Below are 20,002 nucleotides of genomic sequence, written 5' to 3' on the forward strand. Positions count from 1 at the left end.
CAAGTTCACCACGAGACCAGGTCCTTAAGCACCACAGCTACACACCTTTGAAATACCTCCAGAACTAGCGACTCAACCACTTCTCTGGGCAACCTGGCAACCTGTTCCAGTGCTTGACATCCCTTTTCATGAAGAAAAGTTTCCTAATAACCAATCTAAACCTCCCCTGGTGCAACTTCAGGCTGTTTTCACTTGTTACCTGGGAGAAGAGACCAGCACCTTCTTTGCTACAACCTCCTATCAGGTAACTATAGGGAGTGATAAGACTTGGGAACAACCTCAGTTCCCTCAGACACTCCTCTTTGTTGCCCTTCTTTGGACATGCTCCAGCACCTCACTGTCTTTCCTGCAGTGGGAGGCCCAAAACTTCCAACCCTCAGGCAAATCAACCCTTGCACCCAACGTGGTGTTCTGCAAACTGGTTGAGGATACAATCAATCCCCTCATCCAGATCATTAATAAACATATTAAAGACAACTGGCCCCCAAATAATCTTTGTTCTCATTATCTGACATAATATGGTTTATTTTAAATAACAAAACCAGGAGATTTTTCAGGGTTTTTTTCTAATACTGGGCCGAGGTATGGGGGGAACTAGTAGGGACATAGGAAAATAAATATGCAGAAATTAAGCTCATGTTGTCCTCTTAGGCAGCAACCCAGCAGACTATTGAAGCCCTGTAACAGTTTGCTGTATCAGGATCCTACTAATTAAGTTAAATGGATAGTATTTAATTAATTTAGTAATGTCTTTATTTCTTCATTGTCTTACGTACAGTCTTGCAAACTTTTATAATAGGAACTGCAGGAATTGAAATAATATGGCAGACCTCAAGCCTTATCTTGCTCTTGTATATGTCAATTAGAGGAGGGTCAAACTGGTGTTCCATCTACTTCTTCATTGCAGCTGGAACAGGCTTTTTTTGGGGGGGGGAAAAAAATCCAAAAAAGCAACATCACTGAAATCACACAGAGCCTGCATGAATTTTTCTGCTTATCATTAACAGCTAATATTTTGGTGCTATCTTTGCTAGACTCAGACTTTCCCTGTACCATTTAGACATTTTACTTATGATATTTGAGTTTATTAATGTGATCAGGGAGGTCAGCCTGTGTCAGGAAATGGAGTATTAACTTACAAGCTGAGTCTGGTTTGGGACGTCAGAACCTAAATGTCAGATGAATTAGTGAACAAAACAGATTTGTCAGTTTCCGTCTGGGGAGCTTTTTCCTATCTGTCCGTAGGCTTTTTTTGAATTAGAGTGGCTCTTCGGAATAATCTGATCTCTAGCATATTTGCATTTGAGAGCTGTCCAAATGTTTAGGAGTGAGAAGGGCAACTTCTTTCTCCCTAGTCTCATTCTCCTCCTCTCACATCCAATAAAGGTAGTGGAAGTCTCTGCTGCTTGAAAGCTTAAAAAATACAAGTTGACAAAACCAACTATGCATAGAATAAAAGTAATGTGTAAAGCATAGTTCCTCATTACTTAGGTTGATAGCATGGGGATTTATCAACAGCAGTGCAATGGTTATTGTAACATACTCTTAAGGTAATACTGTATAAGGCTCACACAAAGAAACCAGTAAAAACAGAAGATGTGTTCCTCTAATGGCTGTTTCATCTAACAAGTACTGTCCATTTTGTCCCGGTTAGCAATGGTCCGTAGTGGAAAAAATGGTGGGCTCCACCTGAAGCAGATTGCATACTACAAGCGAACAGGGGAGTATCATCCTACAACATTATCAAGTGAAAGAAGTGGAATCAGGAGAGCAGCCAAAAAATTTGTTTTCAAAGGTAAAAATACTTTTTCAATCTACTCTGATAATAAACATTTTAGGTGAAGACTTGCTGATAGAAAAGAAAGTGGGATCTTGTGCTGCAGCATTCTATGATTTTTCGTATACATTCTCTATAAAACAAAAAATCTGCTCAATTCTTGTTAATATATAACAGGAACTCTACAGAAATTCAATATGCTTTATCCCTTTCCAGGAGGGATTTGTAGATCTACCTTAAAAGCCAAACCTTGTTCTAGATACTGAGGAATTGCATAGCTGTTGCAGTCCATAATTCAAAGGGCTACAGAAAGGAGACAAGGAATGCTCTAGCAGGTCTGGAGGATGCTCTGCGTGTCTGGGAGAGGTGCAAGGGTGGCTTTGCCACCTGTCATCTTTGAGCCTTCTGTCCCTTCCCAGCTCTTTTCATCTGAGTGGTATATGAGCCTTTGTAGCCTGGTGTGCTCTCTCAATCACATCAAGCTGTCCAAGTCTGTATAGAGAGAAGGCAGTCAGGAGTTTTAAGCAGCAAATCGCAATGTCAGGTTGCTGGCAGTTGGGCAGTAAAGTCTTCTAGCAAATCCTGCTTCCCTTTCCCACACCCTGCATTAGCTTGCGTTTCAGTCAACTTCCTGCGGGAATGTTGTCTGCATTCTAACTTGTCCTTGTAATGCCTCATGTCCAGGCTAATAAATGCAGGTGAACAAATTTGCTCTTTGGAGGAAATAGTTTGTAAGTGTAAAAGCTTCATTGGCACAGAAGTGAACTGAAGTTGATTTAATACATTCTGTACTGAATCAGGCCCAGCAGTTTAGTAAACTAAACAAAAGACAAAGCACTTGCATATAATTTGCTGGTACTTTTCTTCTTTCAGAAAATAAATTGTTCTATGTTGGAAAAGACAGAAAACAAATGCGCCTGGTAATTGTTTCAGATGAAGAGAAGAAAAATGTGCTTGAGAAATGCCACGAAAATGCTGCTGGCACTCATCATGGCATATCAAGGACACTGACTTTAGTGGAATCTAATTACTACTGGACCTCTGTAACAAATGACGTCAAGCAGTGGGTATGGTCTCATAGCTGCAGGATTTTTTTTAATGTAGTCTGTTAGGTTTTGTGTCATGACTGATACAGCAAGCACCTATACTGCTTTATGACAGGGAAACTTAAGCTTCCAATTAAATTTTAAAAGGTCTTCTTGCCAAAGGATAGTATTTCCTTTTTCTCTTTTCTTTTACTGCTGACCACATGGCTTGTATACTGCCAAATGTTACACAGTAGTGGGGAGCCATACTGCCTTTCAGTGTGCAGGGCACATTCAGTCTTTGAGAGGAACTTCTTTTGCAAGGACTGGTATCTGTGTGGCCATATTGACTGCCAACAGATAAGAATATGCAAATGGTGCCTCTGCCATACAAATATGCATGTTGAGGAAATAGTTAAATTACTGCTTCTTCTCCTTTACCCAGATATATATGGACAGGATCTCCATGCAGAATGTGGTTCTTGAGGTAACTATGTGTGGAGTCACAGAATCATCGAGGTTGGAAAAGACCTTTAAGATCATAGTGTCCAACCCTACAACCCATACCACTAATCCATCCACTGCAGCACTTCATCAGCCTGGTTTTTAACACCTCCAGGGATGGTGCCTCAACCACCTCCCTGCACAGCCTGTTCCAATGTTTAGCCTTCTTTCTGTGAAGAATTTTTTTCTAATATCCAACATGAACCTCCCCTGGCAGAGCTTGACCCCATTTCTTCTTGTGCTGTCCCTGGTCACCAGGGAGAAGAGACTGTCTCACTACAGCCTCCTTTCAGGTAGCTGAAGAGAGCAATGAGGTCTCCTGTCAGGCTTTTTTTTTCTCCAAACTGAACAGGCCCAGTTCCCTCAGCATGTCCTCATAAGGTCTGTTTTCCAGACCCCTAATCAGCTTATTTGTCCTTCTCTGCACCCTCTCCAGCACCTCGATGTCCCACTGAAGCTGTGGTGCCCAGAACTGCACACAGGACTCAAGGTGTGGCCTCACTAAACATAGAGACAGGATCACCACCCTGGTCCTGCTGGTCCCACTATTCCTGATGCAGGCCAGGATGGTGTTGGCCTTCTTGGCCACCTGGGCACATTGGTGGCTCCTGATCAGCCAGCTGTCAATCAACATCCCCATGTCTCTCTCTGCAGGGCAGCTCTTCAGCCACTCCTCCCCAAGCCTGCAGCACTGTTGGGGATTGTTGTGGCCTAAGTGCAGTTCTTGACATTTGGCCTTATTGAAACTCATGTAATAGGCCTTGACCTATCAATCAAGCCTGTCTAGATCCCCCTGCAGAGCCTTCCTACCCCCTAGCAGATTGCACTGCCACCTAGCTTAGTGTCATCTGCAAATTTACTGAGGATGCATTCTATCCGCTCATCCAGACCAGTGAAGATGTTAAACAGGAGTGGCCCCAGCAGTGAGTCCTGGGGAACACCACTCATGACTGGCTGCCAACTGGATTTAACTTCATTCAGCACAACTCTTTGGACCTGCCTATCCAACCAGTTTTTAATCCAATAGAGCATATGCCCATCCAAGCCACGAGCAGACAGCTTCTCTAGGAGAATGCTGTGAGGAACCTTGTCAAAGGCTTCGCCAAAGTCGAGGGTCACAACATCCGCAGCACTTCCCTCATCCAGTAAGAGGGAACTGTCATAGAAGGAGATCAGGGTAGTCATACAGGACTTGCCCCTCATTAACCCACGCTGACTGGGCCTGAGCTGGTTGCTCTGTGTGTACTGCATAATGGCACTCAGGATGATCTCCATCAGCTTCTCTGGTACTGAGGTCAGACTGACAGGTCTGCAATTTCCTGCATCATCCTTCCATCCCTTCTTATGTATTGTGATTACTTTGGCAGTTTTCCAGTCTTCTGGTATCTCTCCGGTGAGCCAGGACTGCTGATAAATGATGGAAAGTGGCTTTGTGGGCACCACGCAAGTTCTTTCAGCACTCCTGGGTGCATCCCATCCAGTCCTGTGGATTTGTGCACATCCATGTTGTGCAGCAGGTCACTGACCATCTCCTCCTGGGTTATGGGGGGATTGCTCTGCTCCTGGTCCCTGGCCTCTACCTCAAGGAGTTGGATTCCCTCAATATAAATGGTTCTGCAACTAAAGACTGAGGCAAACAAGTCATTAAGCATCTCAGCCTTTTCCTCATCTTTTGTCACCATGTTTCTTCCGGCATCTATTATGTCATGGAGGTTCTCCTTTATCTTTCTTTTGTTAATAATATATTTATTAAAACTTTCCTTGTTATCCTTAACCATGCAGGCCAGATTAATTTCTAGTTGGGCTTTGGAGTTTTTAATTCCCTCTGTGCATAGCCTCACAGCATTTTTGTGGTCTTCCTGAGTGGCCTGCCCCTTCCTTCAAAGGTCATAAGTTCTCTTTTGCTCCTTGAGAGACAGCCAAAGCTCCCCATTCAACCAAGCTGGTCTTCTGTGCTGCTGGCTCGCCTTGAAGCTCATGGGGATAGTCTGCTGCTGTGCCTTCAAGACTTCCTCCTTGAAGAGCTTCCAGCCATTCTGGACTCCTGTATCTCTCAGAACAGATTCCCAAGGGATTCTGGCCGTCAAGCTGCTGAAGAGACTGAAGTTTGCCCTTTGGGAGACCAGGGTAGCAGTTTTGCTACCCATCCCTCCTGGCATCTTTAAGAGTGGAGAACTCTAACAGTTAATCCATTGGTATGCCTAAGATGGCCTCCAGCTGTTACATCTCCAACCAGCCTTTCTCTGTTCACAAAGAGCAGGTCTAGTAGGGCACCTTGCCTTGTTGGTTCAATCACCAGCTGTGTTAGGAAGTTATCTTCATCACATCCCAGGAACTTTCAGGACTGTTCCCTCTCTGCTGTGTTGTAATTCTAGCAGATGTCAGGGAAGTTGAAGTTCCCCACAAGAACAAGGGCAAACGACTGCAAGATTTTACTCAAGCATTTATAGAAGAGTTGATCCACCTCACTCCCCTGGTTGGGAGGTCTGTAGCAGACTCCCAGAGCTGTATCAGCCTTGTTGGCTTATCCCTAATCCTGACCCAAATAGACTCTACCTTGTCATCATTATAATCTAATTCTAGACATTCATATTCATAATCCACAGGGCCAGCCCATCTCTCCTTCCTTGGCTATCCCATTGAAGAGCTGGTAGCCATCAACTGTGGCACTCCAGTTGTGTGAGGTATCCCACCATCTTTCTGTGATAGCCACAACATCAGAGCTTTCCTGCTTCATCATGACTTCCAGCTCCTCTTGTTTGTTGCCCATACTGCACTCATTGATATAGATGCACTTTAGGTGAATTAATGATCGTGACACCTTTCTGGTGTCAAGGGGCCCTAATTCCCACCTGGGTCTCAGGCATTTTGATTGTTTCTGAGCCATCAACAACCTTGGCCTCTCATTTCCCACTATATCACTATCACCCCTCTCAACTCAGGTAGCTAGACAGTCTTCTTTAGCATGCTATCCTACAAATCCCAGCATGGGGGATTATACTTAAGCTTATAATTACACCTAAGCTTATTTTTGACAGACTCAAATTTATCTCCTTCAAATCTAGTTTAAAGCCTTGTCAGTCAGCACCACTAGCTCCTACCCTAGCTTCCTTTTCCCCCTCTGGGACAGTTGGATTCTTCTTAATGCCAGTAGGCTTGGTGTCTTGTAAAGTAGGCCATGATTGGAGAACCCAAGGCCTTGCCAATGACACCAGTCTCTGAGCCATGAATTAATCCGATGACTGTTCCTGTTAGTACTCTCATCCATTAATGTCCTTAGAGGAATGGAGAAGAACAGAACCTGTGCTCCCGATCCCTTAATGAGTTGACCCAGAGCCCTGAAATCTCTCTTTATTGCTTTGGACGATCTTGTTACCACCTCGTCACTACTCACCTGAAAGACCAAAACTGGGTAGTAGTCTGAGGTCTTTAACCAGGTGGGAAGTTTCCTAACAGCATCCTTTATCCAGGCCCCAGGGAGGTAGCAAGTAAAATGCCTTTTATGGCCAAATTACAGTTGCTATCCGCTTGCTGCTTCAGCTGAATACTTTGAATTGATATGTAACTGTAACTTGAACTGAAAATGAGTCTTTACTTTCAATTCAGAATTGGACGAAGGGTCTCTGTCCTGTAAATAAAACTGATCAGTGTTATGCATGGAAAATTAAGTATATTGCCAATGTTTTTCAGCTATAGTATATACAATAGAACCAAAACAGGAACAATATGGACTTTCTTGCCATCCCCCCTGCTTCATACGTCCTTTAGTATTTACAGATGGTAATGGATATTAAAATTGATACTGTGGACATGGAAGAGGACAGTGCTTTCAGGATGGGTAGAGTTCAGCTATGAATTCCTGCACATGTCCTTCTCCTGGCTTTGACTGTTGTTTTGTTTTAGTTTTGTTGGGACTGAAAAATCTAAGGGTAAAAATAACCGTGATAAATTGAACTTCTTTGCATTTCCCAGTCTAACCTAACTTACAGAGGAACAGTTGGTATTTATGATCCTGCTGATTGAGTTAAATGTTCAGCATCACTTTTTATTGATAGTATCTTCCCTGATTTTTGCACTAGGTGTATGCTTGCCAGCGTTGCCAAATGGCAAAGAATACAACCATGACAGCAACCAAACCACACCCTATCAAAGCAGAAGATCCATGGACAGCAGTCAGTATAGACCTAATGGGACCTTTTAGTGTTACCAACAGAAGCCACAAGTATGCCATAATTATGACAGATTTGTTTACAAGATGGGCTGTTATCTTGCCACTGCATGATGCATCAGCAGCTGAAATTGCTAAGGCAATCATAACTATGTTTTTCTCATATGGGCCACCTCAAAAAATGCCTATTGATAAAGGAAAAGAATTTGTTTATCAGGTAGGTCTTTATGTGGCTGTTTTCTTTTTTTTTCAAAAAACAAACCTTTTCCCCTTTATTAAGTTTGTATTTTAGATCATTCTTGAACAAGACCGTAAATCTTCTTCTTTTTTCTAATTAAGAAAAAAAAAAGTCAGCACATAGAAAAAAATGACATATTATTTGCAATTGTAACATTGTGTAACATTTCCCACAGTTTTATTCTTTGGATAAACAAGAAAGCAAAATTATTTTCTGGCAGTCGCAGTGCAGGTTTTGGGACAAAAACAGTTGAACTGGCACAAGCTTTCATACTCAAACATGGTGTATTTTATCAATCAATCTGTATAGTATAGCTAAAGGTATTTTTGACATAAGTCTATAGTGTATGAAGTATTTTTCACACTTAAATCCTCTCAGAGATAATGAAATTATGAGACTGATATGGAGGAAATTACAAATTGAGTTAGGGGCAGAAATATGTTTAGAAACCATCAAGTATGACTCCTAAGCCATACTGATTCCTTCAGCTCTCTCAGCACTGGACTGATTGCTGAGTATATGTATGTAAGGCTTGTGCTGTCACTGGCATAGCAACAAAGGGGATGGAAAAGTTTGTTTACTTGAACTGTGATGAAGAGGAACGGAACCTTCAGTAATTGTGTTCTTTTTCTTCTGAAGATAAATGAAGAACTGTTTGCACTGTTTGGAATGAAAGAAATTGTACTGTCTTATCCTCAGACAGATGATGTAAAAGAAAGAGCATGCAAGACAATCAAAGCTTTCCTTAACAAATACTGCACAGACCATCCAAATGATTGGGATGAGCATTTGTCTGCTATTGCCTATGCTTTCAATTTGACAAATTTGGTATGTGAAGGTTCTTCCTTTCTTGACTGAAGTCCTTCAGAACATCTGTGAAGCTGTATGCTCAATTTGCTTGCTTTTTGCTCCCTGTTTAAATAGGAGCCAGATCAAAACATTCCATATTTCCAAATGTTTAATCGTAACCCACATGTTGTTGAGCCATTGAATACATGCATGGAAGGAAAATACAGTATGTTTGCCAAAATATTTGAAGCAACTAAAAAAGCCAGTAAAGAACTGGAAGAAGAAACCTCAAATTGCCAGGTAAATGTTATATATTCAGATTTTACTCGTAGGAAGACTGAAGATTAAAAAAAAAAAAGATGAAAAGCCTTGAAGTGTAAAGTAAAACAAAACTTTTAGAGCAATGTGGGGTCTTTTGGGTTTTGTTTTTTTTTTTTTTCCCTTTGATCCCTAGATTCCAGAGTACAAATTCTATGTATTTGCAGGGTGTAATCTTAAAAGAGACCTAGTGCCAAGGGTTTCATATCTGACATAAGAGGACTGTGTATCTGTAAAAGCTGAGAACTGTTGTCAGTGTATGTTTGACTTATGAAGATAAAATTAGTTTCTTCAGAACTCTCCAGCCCTACATGTTATGAATTACATATAGCTAAAACCACTTAATGCTTCTGCAGTATTAACCAATGCTATGACAATACATGATCACTTTTGGAAAAAGAAAATGTATTTCATATGCATTTTTCTTCAGGTGGTGAAAAATACGTCAGATGAACAAAAAACCAGAAACAAGATAACTGTCAAAAAGAAGCCAGAGCAACTAAATACCCCTCAGCTTAAAGTTGGTCATGAAGTCCTCAGGCAAAAAAAAAATTGGTGGAAAGATGGTCGTTTCCAATCAGAATGGATTGGTCCTTGTGTTATAGATTATATCACAGATAAAGGCTGTGCAATATTAAGAGATGTCACAGGATCCAGGTTGAAAAGACCCATCAAGATGTCTCACCTCAAGCCATATATAAGAAGGGCCGGTGAAAAAGGTATATATATGTGCGTATTTTATATATGTATTTTTTTTTATATTTGTCATGTCTTGGTTTTAGGTTATCAAAGTGAACAAGTGTCATTCTCCACAGTGAATTAAACTAGCACTGACTATTCACATAATTGCAGTTTGGAAGGATAACAGTGTCAGTGGCTAAAAACCTGTGTGGGGCATGGGACAGAGATAACAAGGCATGTCTGAAGTCTGGTTTAAACCAGCTTCCATTAAATTTGCTTTTAGGCTGTGGTCTGCCCCTGTTCATGCTGGCTGCTGAAAAAATGTTAGCAGTACTAATTAGGCAGATCTATATTCAAAGACCATTTTCTGACTTTCTGTTTTGATATAGATAGGGCTCACATTTATTTTTCTTGTTCAATGGAAAGCTCATGTTTTTGGGTTTAGGTTTTTTGTTTGCTTAGTGAGACTAGTGCAGGTGGTACATGTTTAAAAAAAGCTAAACAACACGAGTGTCCTTTAAAGCCATAAAATAGTCTATGTCAAAGAACCAAAGAGTTGGGAAGCCAATTACCATGTTTACATGTTCATATGTGCCCTTTTTCAATGCTTCTACATTAATCAAACAGTAACAGGTGTTTCAGGCCAGTGTTCAGAAGATTTCTGTCAAAGAACCAGCTGCTTTTTAGTTCAGAGTTGAAAAGTAGATGTATCCTCACCCTACTGGTATTTGTGGTTAAGCATTGATTCTTCAAAATGCATGAGTGCATTGAGATGATAATTTCTTCCAACGCATCGAAAAATGTGGAATTCGCAGAGCTGAAACTAATTACAAGATAATAGCATCACATAATTTTAGGGGTTGGAAGGGACCTCTGGAGATTATCTAGTCCAACCCCCCTGCCAGAGCAGGTTCACCTAGAGTAGGTTGCACAGGACGGCATCTAGGTAGGTTTTGAATGTCTCCAGAGAGTGGTTCTACTGTCTGTCTGGGCACCCTGTTCCAGTGCTCTGTTACTGTAAAGAAGTTCTTCCTTATATTTTGGTTGAATTATTTTCCAGTTTGTGGCCATTGCCCCTTGTCCTGACACTGTCCTGACAACACTGGCCCCATCCTCCTACAATCATAGCATCATAGAATCAGGTTGGAAAACACCCTTGGGATCATCGAGTCCAACCATCATCCCTACTCTACAAAGTTCTCCCTTAAACATATTCCCCAACACCACATCTAAATAACCCTTAAAGATATACAGGGATGGTGACTCAACCACCTCCCTGGGCAGCCTATTTCTGTGCCTGACCACTCATTCTGTGAAATCTTTTTTTCCTAATGTCCCTGTTGCAGCTTGAAGCCATTCCCTCTTGTTCTATCACTAAGAGATAGAGCAGCAGAGAAGAGAGCAACACCTGTGAGAAGAGAGCAGCACCAACCTCTCTACAATGTCTTTTCAGGTAGCTAAGGAGAGTGATGAGGTCTCCCGTCAGCCTTCTCTTCCTCAAACTAAACAGTCCCAGCTCCATCATTGTTCTTCATAATATTTATTCTCCAGAACCTTCACCAGCTTCAATGCCCTCCTCTGGTCTCACTCCAGCACTTTGGTATCTCTTTTATATTGAGGTGCCCAAAACTGGACACAGTACTCAAAGTGTGGCCTTACCAGTACTGCATACAGGGGGACAATCACCTCCCTCCTTCTGCTGGTCACACTATTTCTAATCCAGGCCAGGATGCCCTTGGCTTTCTTGGCCCCCGGGGCACACTGCTGGCTCATGTTTAGCCGCTCGTCAATTAGAACCCGTGGGTCCTTTTCTGCCTGGCAGCTTTCCAGGCACACCTCCCCAAGTAGTGTTGCATGGGGTTGTTGTGGCTGAAGTGCAGGACCTGGCACTGGCCTTGTTGGAGCTCATGCTGCTGACATTGGCCCATCTATCCAGTCTATCCAAATTTCTCTGTAGAGCCTCCTTATCCTCATGTAGATCAACACTCCTGCCTAACTTAGTGTCATCTGTGAACTTACTGATTATACACTCTATGTCATTATCAAGATCATAAACAAAGATGATAAACAGAAATGGTCCCAACAGTGGGCCCAGAAGAATGCCACTTGTGACTGGCCACCAGCTGGATTTAACTCCATTGATCACCATTCCTTGGGCCTTTCCACCCATCCAGTGCTTGATCCAACAGATCTCATGCTCATCCAGGCCATGCGATCTGTTGGATCAAGCACTGACTGGGTGTCTTTTTGAGGGCAGGCCAGGAAACATGCCCTTTAGCTACTTGATGAGATCCCCATGTCAGTTTTCTCCAGGCTGAACAGATGCAGCTCCCTCAGCCTTTTTTAGAATCATAGAATCATCATAGAATCATAGAATTAGCCGGGTTGGAAGGGATCTCAGAGATCATCAAGTCCAACCCTTGACCCACCGGTGCGGTTGCTAGACCATGGCACTGAGTGCCAAATCCAGTCTCTTTTTAAATGTCTCCAGGGACGGAGAATCTACCACCTCTCCGGGCAGTCCATTCCATTGCCTGATCACCCTCTCCGTAAAGAAATTCTTTCTAATATCTAACCTAAATCTCCCCTGGCACAACTTAAGACTGTGTCCTCTTGTCTTGCTGAAAGTCGTCTGGGAAAAGAGACCAACTCCCACCTGGCTCCAACCTCCTTTCAGGGAGTTGTAGAGAGTGATGAGGTCTCCTCTGCGCCTCCTCTTCTCCAGGCTGAACACCCCCAGCTCCCTCAGCCTCTCCCCATAGGATCTGTGCTCGAGTCCCTTCACCAGCCCAGTTGCCCTCCTTTGGACCTGCTCCAGGACCTCGATATCCTTCCTAAACTGAGGGGCCCAGAACTGGACACAGGACTCAAGCTGTGGCCTCACCAGTGCTGAGTACAGGGGCAGAATCCCTTCCCTGGACCTGCAGGCCACGCTGTTCCTGATACAGGCCAGGATGCCATTGGCCTTCTTGGCCACCTGGGCACACTGCTGGCTCATGTTCAGCTTCCTGTCAATCCAGACTTCCAGGTCCCTTTCTGCCTGGATGGCATCCCTTCTGTTCAGCATGTCAACCACACAACACTGCTTAATGTTGTCAGCAAACGCTGAGAGTGCACTCGATTCCACTGTCCATGTCTGAAGAAAATGTTAAACAGCACCAGTCTGAGTACTGACCTCTGAGTAACACCGCTTGTCACCATTGTCCATTCAGACATCAAGCCATTGACCACTACTCATTGAGTGCAACCAGCCAGCCAGTTCCTTGTCTACTGAAGTGGTCCATCCCTTCAATCCAGATCCTTCCAATTTTGAGACTAGGATGTTGTGTAGGACAGTGTTGAATGCTTTGCACAAGTCCAGGTATATGACATCATGTATTCTTCCCTTTGTCCACCAACACTGACTCTTAACATAAAAGGCCATTAAATGTTTCTAACAAGATTTATCCTGAGTGAAGCCATGTTTGTTGCCACATTCTCCATGTGCCTTAGCAAAGCCTTCAGGAGGACCTGCTCCGTAATACTGCAGATCTGAGTTGAGTCCATCTCATGCAACACTGACTTGCCTGTAGTTCTCAGTGTTTTCTTTCCTTCCATTTTAAAAAATGGGGGTTATGTTTCCCCTTTCAAGTTAGTAGGAACCTCACCAGACTTCCATGACTTCAAATATGGTGGAAAGCATCATTGTGACTTCATCTGCCAGTTCCCTGAGGAGCTACAAAGGAATGGCTGGATTTCCTCATATGGTAGATGCTCCAGTTTCCTAATCACTTAGTTTCCCTCCACTGGACTCTGCAGTAGCTCATCTTTCTTGGACTTGGGAGCCCAGATTTGATCATACTATTCCAGATGGAGCCTCACCAGGACAGAGTAGAGGGGCAACATAACCTCCCTAGACCTGCTTGCCACACTTCTTGACGTACCTGAGGGTGCCACTGGCCTTGGCCACACGGGCATATTGCTGCATCATGGTCATCCTTTTGTCCACCAGACACCCAGGTCTTTTTCTGTAGAGCTGCTTTCTAGAAGGTCAACTTCTAAGCTGTACTGGTGCAAGGGTTTATTCGTCCCTGTGTGCAGTACCCTACACTTGCCCTTATTGAACCTTACGCAGTTTCTCTCTGCCCAGTTCTCCAGCCTGTCCAGGTCATGCGGGATGACTGCAGAGCCCTCTGGTGTGTCAGTCACTCCTTGCAATTGTGTATCATCAGGAAACCTTCTGAGGGTGTACTCTATCTATTTGTCTAGGTCATTGATTAATATATTGAACATCAGTGGACCCAGTACTGACCCCTGGGGAATATCACTTCTTATGGACCTCCAGCTAGACTCTACCCCACTAATGACAACCCTCTGAGCAATCTCTTTGATCCACTTTTCAATCCACCCCACTGTCCATTCAGCTAACCCACACTTCCTGAGCTTGCCTATGAGAATACTGTGGGAGATGATGCCAAAAGCCTTGCTGAAGTCAAGGTAGACAACATTCACTGCCCTCCTCTCATCTGTCCATCCAGTCATGCCATTGTGGAAGGTTATCAGATAAGTCAGATATGACTTCCCCTTGGTGAATCCATGTTGACTACTCTAATTACCTTCTTTTCCTCCACATGCTTTGAGATGATGCCCAGAACGAGCTGTTCCATCACCTTTGCAGGGATGGAGATGAGGTGGACTAGCCTCTAGTTTCTTGGGTCTTTTTCCCCTTTTGAAGACATTGGCTTTCCTCCAGTCCTCAGGCACCTCATCTGTTTTCCAGGACCTTTAACAGTTGATAGAGAGTGGCCCATCAATGACTTCTGCCAGCTCTGGGATTTCTGGAATAACTATGGAATTTCACTTGTGAAGCTGACATTTATGTCAGTTACAGATTTCATAACCAACATACCAATTGCATGTCGTGTCTCCAAGACATCACTGTTACTGTTGAATGATCACTCTTTGGATTTCAGTTCCTTCTTAAGTTGCTTATTTAAAAGGACAAAGTCGAGTGTCAAGCATTCAGATAGCATTCTTCCACTATTAAAATTACTTCAGTAAATGGTATCACAGTATAAGATGTTAACTGTGCTTGTCTTTGTATCATCAGAGCCTAATGTGTTTACCACTAAATACTGCAGAAGCAGTAGATCATCATAGAGTTTCTTCTATTTCCCAGGAAGTAAATAAAGGTAATTTTCTGACACAGGTGATTCAGTGGATTATGAATACTTGCAAATCTTAAAATTACAGACTGGTATTCATACATATTGCATAGAGACGTAAACAAAGCTTTGCCAAATTAATTGCCATCCTTTATCAAACAGTCTAGCAGCAGCCAAGAAAGAGTATTATTTTAGTTGAGTAAGAGCAGTGAAACCAGTCAGTGAATGGCAGAGCGAATGACATTCACAATTTCATCTCTGAAGAAGCCATGTCTTTCTAACAAAGGACTTAGCTTTATTAGCCAGGGTGGACCTCTATTTGCAAAATATTTATTATTCCTACTCCTATGGTGTAAATATGGTGTCTGTCACACCGAACTAGTGGTATTATAACCTTGGAAGGGAACAAAGCATTTGCAGTGTTCTGTCTGAAATAAATGTGGAAGGGAGGATACATGTTAAGGGAGAGTACCTTATTACCTAACAACTTTGTGAGTGTTTTGCTTATCCTGCCCCAAAAATCTGAAGTGTATCTTGTGTATATCACACTTCAGTTATGTGAATTTGGGAGTTTTAAAGAGGAAAGGTGAAACCTGAAAATGGAGCACTTATTTTTCATGTGAGGAAAATATCTTCACAGGTAAGAATGGGCAGTCAGAAATAAGGTACTTTTTCATAACCTTTTGTAACACTCTTGGTCTAAAAGATAAGTCCTGAGTCACTGCATGGACAGGCACTGCATGCCTTAGTATAGGCATCACAGATTCTCAGTCTGGGTGTACCTGAGTTGCTTTACAGCCAGGCAGAGGTTCCAGGACACCTTATACATACATTTATGTGTCTGAAGCAATATTTCATTTTTCCTTATCTGAGTGTTGTTTGTTTTAAATATTAAATTCAGGAGAATGCCTTTAGGTCCAGTGTTCAAGTGATTCAGGAGTGCAAACAGTAAAATTTAGGGCTTCTCTGTGGAGAAACATGGCCAGGAAAATGCAGTTTTTCCTCCAGAGGAGCTCGCACAGAAGTCCCACTTTGAACCTGTATCTCCCAAAGGAATTTGTAGCCCTTTGTATAGAGATGCTTTTCTGTCAAATTGTTAATTTGATTTAATAGAACACTTTATTTCAGACTAAAGTCCTCATTTGATCGAGAAGATAGACTCTAACCTTGTCTTCCAAAACAAATATTAACTCCATGTTGACAACTACACTTCTAATTTGTCTGGTCAAATTGTTTTCATTTTGTTTGAATTCACTTGGAAAAGCCAAACACTGTAAACATAGACCAGATAGGAGGAAAGCAGTCACAACTGTTGTCTTTGAATTCTATAAAACTGTTTTATTTCATAAAAAAAGCCTGCTGTATTAAGATTTCCCAGCAAGAGCCTGGAGTATCCACATGCCTCTGTATGCACAACAATGGAAGCATCTGTATGTCCATTTAAGGTATTAGTACAGTATGTGACTATGGCAGATGCTGAGCTAGTCACTGACCTACCAAAGAAAAACTCTTCATATGGAGCACTGCCAGTGTTATTTTGTGGATGCAGCCAAACATTTGATACTCAGTGAAATAAGGAAATTCATGTTATCAGGCTGCTGTCACCCAAACATTCTTAAGGTTTTCTCAAAGTTGTGAAAAGTAAGTTAACACGTCACTAACATTTTAAGTATGGCTTTCGTGAAACCAGACGGACCTAATTTAGTGAATACTTTTCTTTTACAGGTAATCATTATTTTTTACGAGGTGCAGTAGTTGTTGACCATGACTATATTGGCTTATCTGAAGCATCCTGTAATCCAAGCCAACAAGATTCTGTTGCTGAAGGAGAAATAAATGCCTACACAAAAGATGTCATGTCTGCTGTGCAGATGATACCTGCAGCCTGTGAAGACCAAGAATCAGAAGATGATAAACACTAGTCTGGGCTGACAGAAAATCATGGAATTGAATCAAACGATGCAACACTGGAGCAACAGCCTTCTCCTTGTTGGACACTTTAGTCCTAGACAGACTATATTTAAGCATAGGTTCACATCACATTTCATTGTCAGTTTGGAACTTCTGTGGCAGACTGAAAAAAAATGTGTTAGCTCCAAAATCCGTTGCAAAATTGAGTTTATTACTTTATAAGCAGGTGTCCACTATTTATTTGTATTGGCAATAAAAAGGAATTGCTCTGTTAAAAAAAACATAAGCACAATGTAGTAAAAGTGTAAGTTCTGCTACAGTATGAATTTAAGAACACTGTAGGTGTCCAGTCATTATTTTATGTGGGCTTTTAGAAGCAGTCACTTGTTGTACAGGCACAACCTAGTAAAAAAATGTGTTCTCATCATGCATTTGAATTTCAGATTTTGTAGGTGAAATGGCAGAGTAGCTGTACTTTACTGTTGCCCTGTCATTATACAATGCATCATTTTATGTATTGACCTTTTTATTGATCCTTAGATGACTCACTCCTTATGTGCAGAGATACTGTGGAATGAATTTGATCTAAGAAACTTGATTTAAATTTTGTCTCCACCATAGAGAAGCTCATGTCCTTCTTTTGTTGTTCTAAAACAGTTTCCTATTCTTTCTGAGAAGAAGCAAGCTCTTGACTTTCACAACATTCAGTTTCTAACCCACAGCTGTCAGATCTCACAAAACAGTAAAGCTGCAAAAATAAAGTACATATAATGTTCGGCATGTGGAACAATGAGTCCTTCAGATGCTCAAAATTCTGTTAGGGTGAGAAATTTGAATTTCTCAGAAATCTTAGGAGCACTCAGCATTTATTTGTGCTTTCTTTGCAGACATACTGGTTTTGCTTGCGGTCATAATTTCACAGAGCCAGTACAGATTTGATTATTCCCACTGACAGTAATATAGAAGAGGTGAAGCACTACTTTTACTGGTTGTTACTGGTCTGGACTTTCTGCTGAGCAGACTGTATTTCAGAGTCAGCTGGACAAGAATTATTTCATGTAAAAAACATATGAGTACAAGTTTTTATAGAGAAGTGGTACAAAGAGGAGAAAAACTAGCAGAAAACTGTATTTAGAATTTGCCCAATCTATATCCGATACTGTGAAGATTTGCTTATCATGTTCTCTGAATGTGTGCATTCCCTCTCATGCCTGCTGGTGCATGTCATGTGACATACAATATGTGTAAAGGAAAATTCAGTTTCAGTCCTATAATAATTTTCTTCACTGAGAGTGATTCAGAAAGAGGGCACGGTGAGGCAGCTGGGGGTGCTCATTTCACAAGCTCCTCGGTGTCAGTTTCATGAAGCACTTAAAGATGAAGAAGCTTTGTGCTGGCATTGGCAAACACACAAGCTGAGAAGCTTATCTTTCTGGTAGCTGCTCTTAGCCCCAAGCTGTGCTGTCCTCTGGGGAGATCTAATCTTTGTAGTCATCAGTCTACAACAGTCAAGTAAGTAAAGCAGGCTCGGTGAAATACATTTGCCTTGTTTGACAGTATTTCTTTACATTTATTTTTAAACTAGTCACAGAAGAAAAAACCCACATGCAAATACGACATAACCAGTAATTGTGGACAACAGTCTTACTTTGATTTAATTTCCCCGCCTCCCCAGTAATGAGCACTCTGGTCATACAGTATTTTTATCCCTGTAATTGTAGTTTAAAGACAGTAATCCGCTTGAGTGCTGTGTGCCATGGACACTGGATGGTCATGTAATGTCAATCATGTGGCAGCATAAATTGCTCTTGTGCTAATCCCTAGCAGAGACCCAGGCATTTTAAATGAACAGTCCTTCTTTGTACATGCCTTTCTTTCTTCCACTATGATTATCCACTGAAGTGACATGTTCTGCTAGGATGAATTTGTTACACTGCTAAACACATTGTGTATGTGCATGCATGCAAAATCTATAGTGCATGGGAAAAAAAATGAAAAAAAGAAAAGAAAAAAAAAGCATCAGGGATAAAACTAGAGAATAAGGGAGCTCTATGCAAGATTCCTTTCTGCTTTGTTTGGTGCTAAAGAAAATAAGTCCTTTTTTCTTCAACTGATCATTTCCTTATCTGTGCAAGTGTGCAAGGTACAGTTTTCTGGGGAAACTGTTCTGAGCAACACAAATACTGTGTACTTGTTAAATCCACACTGGAAAGGAAGGAAATACTATGGTAATAGGGGAATAGGAAAACCAGGAAACATTTAACATACGGTGCAATTATGATCATTCAGGGCTTTAAACCAGATCTGAAGGGGGAAGGGGATAATATCAGTAGGCTTTCACATAACAAGCCATGGGACGACACACCTGTCTCAAGATGGGAAAAAGATCCTGGTTCAGGGGCTAGGAACACTCACAGGAAGGTTTTTGAACTAAACTCCAAGGACGGTAGGGATAAAACTGGGTTTAATGAAGAGGGACCTGGGAGCAGCATGTCAGTATCAACTGGCCAACGTGATGAGGCATGCTTTAAACAGAAGGACCTGGGTGGAGGGATCCAATACAGCAATGATCATCCTACCATCACCACTACAACCAATATGGGATTAAACCAGGCCAATCGGAGTAGTGTAGAATGTGCCTCAACAGTCACCCTATATGAGAAGCCAAAGGTTAGTGTATGTATACAAACACATGAGGTCTTGGAAATAAAGAGGAGGAGCTGGAGCTCTGTGCCCAGTTAGAGTTATGATATCATAGGAGTAACTGAAACATGGTGGGATGAGTCACACAACTGCAGAATCATGATAGAAAGCTATAGACAGATAGAAGAAAGATAGATAGTTAGATAGTTAGATAGATAGATAGATAGATAGATAGATAGATAGACAGATAGATAGATGGTTGTTCTGTAAAGACAGGCAGGGGTGAAGAGGCAGAGGAGTTGCACTCCATGTTATGGAAAACCTTGAATTTATAGATGCCAACTATGGTAATCACAGTAGCCCTATTGAATGCCTGTGAGTCAAAATCGGAGGAGTTGTCTCCAGGGGTGACCTTACAGTTGGCATGTGTCACCAACCCCCAAACCAAGATGATGTGACCAGTGAAGCAATACTCAGATCAATCAGGCATGATCCAGCTCAACAAAATGTAGTTCTTATGGGAGAATTTAACTGCCCAGACATTTGTTGGAAGAACAACAGTGCATCTCACTTGACACTGTCAAGTTCCTGGAATGTATAGAAGACTGTTTCCTCAAACAAATGTTGGATGTGCCAACCAGGAATGGGGCACAGCTGGACTCACTACTCGCTAACCAAGAAAACCTGTTCTGTGATATCTTGGTTAGTGAAAGACTTGGCTGCAGTGACCATGGAGTTTGGGATACTGCTGAGCACAATGAAGGTTAATTAAAGAACAAAGGTTTCAGAGTTTACAAGAGCAAA

At 41.9% G+C, this 20,002-nt stretch overlaps 1 protein-coding gene across 2 annotated transcripts; it reads left to right on the top strand.

Annotated features, from left to right (window-relative positions):
* Positions 1 to 1,654: 1,654 nt before the first annotated feature.
* On the top strand, positions 1,655 to 18,095 carry GIN1 (gypsy retrotransposon integrase 1). 2 transcript variants are annotated; one of them, XM_071730579.1, is made up of 7 exons: positions 1,655 to 1,795; positions 2,651 to 2,844; positions 7,386 to 7,691; positions 8,352 to 8,540; positions 8,637 to 8,801; positions 9,250 to 9,538; positions 16,370 to 17,235. In XM_071730579.1, exons 1-7 carry the CDS (start codon positions 1,657 to 1,659, stop codon positions 16,564 to 16,566), a joined length of 1,479 nt encoding a protein of 492 aa, XP_071586680.1. In that variant the 5' UTR covers positions 1,655 to 1,656; the 3' UTR covers positions 16,567 to 17,235. The 2 variants fall into 2 exon arrangements, with proteins under 2 accessions (XP_071586680.1, XP_071586681.1); XM_071730580.1 differs by lacking the exon at positions 8,352 to 8,540 and having other exon boundaries at positions 16,370 to 18,095.
* The last annotated feature ends 1,907 nt before the right edge of the window (positions 18,096 to 20,002 follow it).

The sequence above is a fragment of the Heliangelus exortis genome, chromosome Z, assembly GCF_036169615.1.
Source record: "Heliangelus exortis chromosome Z, bHelExo1.hap1, whole genome shotgun sequence".
NCBI lineage: Eukaryota > Metazoa > Chordata > Aves > Apodiformes > Trochilidae > Heliangelus > Heliangelus exortis.

Bases quoted from the DNA above. Each gene is read 5' to 3' on its own strand.
- GIN1 (XM_071730579.1), top strand. From the start codon at position 1,657: ATGGTCCGTAGTGGAAAAAATGGTGGGCTCCACCTGAAGCAGATTGCA. The intron at 2,845-7,385 runs GTATGGTCTCAT...TTTTTGCACTAG, and splicing joins CAAATGACGTCAAGCAGTGG to GTGTATGCTTGCCAGCGTTG. The intron at 9,539-16,369 runs GTATATATATGT...TTTCTTTTACAG, and splicing joins AAGAAGGGCCGGTGAAAAAG to GTAATCATTATTTTTTACGA.